At 51.2% G+C, this 5,564-nt stretch overlaps 1 protein-coding gene across 1 annotated transcript in view; it reads left to right on the top strand.

The window, feature by feature from the left end:
* Nucleotides 1–3,683, top strand: part of TCHH (trichohyalin) — a 7,901-nt gene extending 4,218 nt beyond the window's left edge. Inside the window, 2 exon segments of the mRNA XM_040626732.1 lie at nt 1–530; nt 597–3,683. The exon segment at nt 1–530 is cut by the window's left edge and continues 14 nt beyond it. Of these exon segments, the coding sequence (XP_040482666.1) occupies nt 1–530; nt 597–2,658 (2,592 nt within the window). The 3' untranslated portion in view covers nt 2,659–3,683.
* The last annotated feature ends 1,881 nt before the right edge of the window (nt 3,684–5,564 follow it).

Below are 5,564 nucleotides of genomic sequence, written 5' to 3' on the forward strand. Positions count from 1 at the left end.
GAGCAGGAAGAGAGATTCGAGCAGCAGCTAAGGCGCGAGCAGGAGGAAAGACGCGAGCAGCTGAGGAGCGAGGAGCCGCGCTTGGAACAGGAGAGGCGGAAAGAGCAGCTCAGGCGCGAGCGGCTCCAGGAGCAAGAGCTGAGGCGCGAGCAGGAAGAGAGACTCGAGCAGCAGCTAAGGCGCGAGCAGGAGGAAAGGCGCGAGCAGCTGAGGAGCGAGGAGCCCGGCTTGGAACAGGAGAAGCGGAAAGAGCAGCTGAGACGCGAGGAGCAGCGCTTGGAGCAGCTGCTCAGGCGCGAGCAGCAGCTGGCTGAGGAGGAGGTGGAACAGGAAGAGGCCCGTGAGCGGGGCAAGAGCCGCGCCCCAAGGTGGCAGTGGCAGCTCGAAAGTGAGGCAGAAGCTCGTCAGAGCAAAGTCTACTCCAGGCCCCGCAAGCAGGAGCAGAGGCACTGGCAGGAGCAGGAGAACAGGCGGCGCCAGGAGCGCGCGCGGCAACTCCGGGAGGAGGAGAACGGCCAGCGGCAGCGCGGGTTCCGGCCCCTCCGGGAAGAGCGCGAACCGCGACTGCAACGGGAGGAGCAGGCACGCCTGCAGAGGGAGGAGGAAGAGCAGCGCCGCGACTTCAAATGGCAGTGGCAGGCGGAGAAAGACAGCGAGAGGCACCGCCAGAGGCTGTCGGCCAGGCCCGCGTTGCAGGAGCTGCCGGAGAGGCAGCTAAGAGCAGAGGAGCTGCAGGAGCTGGAACCGTTACGTGAGGAGGAGCAGCAGCGCCGCCAGCGACTCGAGAGGGAGCAGGAGCAGCGGGTCCGTGAAGAGAAGCAGTTGGAGGAGAGCTTCCAAGAGGATCGGGAGAGGAAGCTACGCCAGGAAGAGCAGCGCCGCGATCAAAAATGGAGGTGGCAACCAGATGAGGAAAGCCAGAGACGCCGCCACATAGTGTACGCCAAGCCAGCTGAACGAGAGCAGCTGAGGGAAGAAGAGCAGCTGCAGAGAGAGGAACGCGAGAAGAGGAGGCGCCAGGAGCGCGACAGGAAGTTCCGCGAGGAGGAGCAGCTCCTGCAGGAGAGGGAAGAAGAGCTGCGCCGCCAGGAGCGCGACAGGAAGTTCCGCGAGGAGGACCAGCTCCTGCAGGAGAGGGAAGAACAGCTGCGCCGCCAGGAGCGCGACAGGAAGTTCCTCGAGGAGGAGCAGCTCCTGCAGGAGAGGGAAGAACAGCTGCGCCGCCAGGAGCGCGACAGGAAGTTCCGCGAGGAGGAGCAGCTCCTGCAGGAGAGGGAAGAACAGCTGCGCCGCCAGGAGCGCGACAGGAAGTTCCGCGAGGAGGAGCAGCTGCTGCAGGAGAGGGAAGAACAGCCGCGCCGCCAGGAGCGCGACAGGAAGTTCCGCGAGGAGGAGCAGCTGCTGCAGGAGAGGGAAGAACAGCCGCGCCGCCAGGAGCGCGACAGGAAGTTCCGCGAGGAGGAGCAGCTGCTGCAGGAGAGGGAAGAACAGCCGCGCCGCCAGGAGCGCGACAGGAAGTTCCGCGAGGAGGAGCAGCTGCTGCAGGAGAGGGAAGAACAGCCGCGCCGCCAGGAGCGCGACAGGAAGTTCCGCGAGGAGGAGCAGCTGCTGCAGGAGAGGGAAGAACAGCCGCGCCGCCAGGAGCGCGACAGGAAGTTCCGCGAGGAGGAGCAGCTGCTGCAGGAGAGGGAAGAACAGCCGCGCCGCCAGGAGCGCGACAGGAAGTTCCGCGAGGAGGAGCAGCTGCTGCAGGAGAGGGAAGAACAGCCGCGCCGCCAGGAGCGCGACAGGAAGTTCCGCGAGGAGGAGCAGCTGCTGCAGGAGAGGGAAGAACAGCCGCGCCGCCAGGAGCGCGACAGGAAGTTCCGCGAGGAGGAGCAGCTGCTGCAGGAGAGGGAAGAACAGCCGCGCCGCCAGGAGCGCGACAGGAAGTTCCGCGAGGAGGAGCAGCTCCTGCAGGAGAGGGAAGAACAGCTGCGCCGCCAGGAGCGCGACAGGAAGTTCCGCGAGGAGGAGCAGCTCCTGCAGGAGAGGGAAGAACAGCCGCGCCGCCAGGAGCGCGACAGGAAGTTCCGCGAGGAGGAGCAGCTCCTGCAGGAAAGGGAAGAACAGCCGCGCCGCCAGGAGCGCGACAGGAAGTTCCGCGAGGAGGAGCAGCTGCTGCAGGAGAGGGAAGAACAGCCGCGCCGCCAGGAGCGCGACAGGAGGTTCCGCGAGGAGGAGCAGCTCCTGCAGGAGAGGGAAGAACAGCCGCGCCGCCAGGAGCGCGACAGGAAGTTCCGCGAGGAGGAGCAGCTCCTGCAGGAAAGGGAAGAACAGCTGCGCCGCCAGGAGCGCGACAGGAAATTCCGCGAGGAGGAGCAACTCCTGCAGGAAAGGGAAGAACAGCAGCTGCGCCGCAGGGAACGTGAGCAACAGCTTCGCCAGGAGCGCGACAGGAAGTTCCGCGAGGAGGAGCAACTCCTGCAGGAAAGGGAAGAACAGCTGCGCCGCCAGCAGGAGGAGGAGCAGAGGCGAGGTCGCCAAGTCTGGGAGGAAGGAGACAAGGGCAGTCAGCAGGCTCTGGAGCCCGGTAAGCGTCAGTTTGCCAGTGTCCCGGTGCGCTCCAGCCCTCTCTATGAGTACATCCAAGAGCAGAGATCTCAGTACCGCCCGTAAGAGATGCTGCCAATATCCGGACACCTACCAAAGCTTCCAGCAAAGGAAAATGAGAAACACTGGATACCAAATGACTCAAATGTTTCTGGTTGTGGGAGAACGCTCTGATGTTCCAAAATCTTTTTTTCCAAAACTACACTCATTTCATGTACCTTTTACTCTTGCTTTTCATTCTTCCTGAAATTATTCTTTACTGCAGGGTGTCTTTGCTCTTTGGTGCAGATGTGGTGTGCATTTTTTAAAAATATAAATCATTTAATTTGTTTAAGGAGTTTTGTTTCGGGAACGTTAATTTATTGCTTTCAAAAGTAAAAAAATATGATTTAAGATTCAATAGAACTGGGTCTGTTTTTTTAATGGTTGATCCATCTTTTGGAAAATTTAGATATTTTTAGTGTTCCAGTTGGCATTTCTTCTTGAGCATAAACTGCATTAATATTTGCCTCCAAATAGACTGGCTTTTGTGGCATAATTAGCACAGATTGTACAAGGTCACTAAATTTTTACAACCCTTGACTAGCACAGGGGGAGAGACTTCTACAGAAAAACTCCCTCTGAAATCAGCCCCTAACTGGAAGAAATATCTGTTATGAAGAAGGTTTAGCTTCAAGACTTAGACTTTGAATTAGATTTTTTTCACACTCCATAAGCACTTAAAATCTCATAAAGCAAAAGCAAGGTGTTTCTCAAACAACTCCAGAGTTCAAATTTTAAATCTGTCTACTGTAGTCTGTGGTGCTCAGTTCTTTTCCCCCAGTCTTTGATGAGTTTGAGAATTTTACTACCTTTGTTCATTTTAACTGAGAAGGAACCTGCTCAGGATCCTGTAAACATCTGTTTAGTACTAGAGCCAATAAGAGATCACAGCATTTTCGGGGAGGGGAAGGGAAAATTTGTGAACAGAAGGGAAAGTTCCTAGAGGCTCTTAGATGAGACCCATCAGCCCACAATCCTTTGAGGCCTATTGATACTACCTTGGAGACTTTCCTCTTGAAATGATTGGACTGTGTAAAAAATAATAAATGTTTGGCAAACAATTATTTTTGTGTTTTGATTATACATCAAATCATAATTCAAGATCTAATGGTCTATAACTGATGTAAGCTCCCACATAAGGGTGTTTGGTTACTATTATCTATGTCTAAATATGAAAAAGGAGAAGAAAAAAACCCACCTATTTTCCCCAACCATTTTCCCCTGTTAGGTTGAACCCTACATTATTGCCATTTCCAAGTGTTTTTATTCTTGACCCCACAGCTTTCTATTCTTGCAAGGACTCACTAGTCATGACATTATACAAAATTATTTGTATAATGTTTGTTAGTTCTTCCTTCTGAGAATACAGCAGCTTCTTGGTCTTCAGTGTCTGATAAGCCATGAGTAAAAAGTGGCCTGAAAGTCAGCTCAATAGTATAGAAATTACAGATGATCTGTTGACTTAAGCAACATAATCCATGAGGTGACACAGTCAGAAGATGCTTAATACTAATCTGGCCAAAGTATTAAATTGTTATCTAATAATCCAAACACCCCTGTGCCATCTGCTGAAGTCTATATTCAGCATTCACACCTTAGTAACTAGGAATAAGTCCAAGAAGCCCCTGATCCAGGAAAGGATCATTTCTAATTGTGAGGGTCATGGGTGAAAAGATGTTCTAAGTTACAGACACTTAACATTTTGATCAATGGTAGAGACAATAAGCAAAGCCTATAGCTCCTGAGAATCATTCTGATAGAGTAAGGTGACATTTTCTGCAAGGAGCACCAGCCTCTCTCTCACTTTAACACAAATAGCAGATACCCACAAAAGACAGAACCTGGGAATCCCCCGATACTACCTTGGAACTTCATCCCTTTCAATGATTTCTAACTGCAGAACTATTTTTCTCTTAAGGATTTTCCTTAAGAATCTTCACCGAAACCCTAGAAGAGCCTCACTGGCTTTCCCCAGGATCCTCTCAATGGGCACTCATTTCAGAGCCTCCTTATAAATATCAGCCCCAGGATACTCCTAAAATATACACTCATCATCTAAGCTACAGTTCAACTACAATAAAAGCAATCAAAGCCCTTCAGACATCTTGTAACACTTTACAAGATGAGGAAAGGGCCAATTTCCAAAGACAAAAGTATTGTTTTGTCACAGTTATAATAACATGTAGTTAGAAAAAAAAAACATGTCAGCCAGTCCATGCCCTATGGCTCTTCTTTTTGTTGCTGGCAAGAGAACATGCTGGCAAGCCAACCTTCCTGCTCCACCTGAATAATGTACATGCATGGGCAGGACCTTGAGGCTGTTGGGCAACTGGCTGCTTAACTATAAACTGGGAGCTCTATTAACATCAACTGGCTGCTACTGGGGAATGGGGTTGAGAGTTTAATACATATGATCTGTGATGGAAAAGCTGATCTCCATGTTATGGGCTGAATTATGTCCCCCCTACAGGTTCATATGTTGAAGTCCTAACCCTCAGCACATTAAAATGTAGCCATATTTGGAGATACAGTATTTAAATAGGTAATTAAAATGAGGTCATTAGGTGGGCCCTAATCCAATATGAATGGTGTCCTTCTAAGAAGAGGAAATTTGAACACAGACATGGAAGGAGGGAAGATGATATGAAGACACTGGAAGAAAATGGCCATCTACAAGCCAAGGATAGAGATCCTTGGAACTGATCCTTGTCTCATGGCTTCAGAAGAAACCAACCCTCCCAAAATCTTGATATTACACTTCTAACATCCAGAACTGTAAGAAAATAAATTTATGCTAGTTAAACCACCCGGTCTGTGGCACTTTGTTATGATAGCTCTAGCAAATTAATGCACCATGTAAGGTGAGGTTATGTTGCTAGGGAAACATCTGTATTATAATGCAATGATCTTTATTTATCCTTTGACATTTT

This window comes from Ursus maritimus, unplaced genomic scaffold (genome assembly GCF_017311325.1).
Source record: "Ursus maritimus isolate PB19 unplaced genomic scaffold, ASM1731132v1 scaffold_12, whole genome shotgun sequence".
Classification (NCBI taxonomy): Eukaryota; Metazoa; Chordata; class Mammalia; order Carnivora; family Ursidae; genus Ursus; species Ursus maritimus.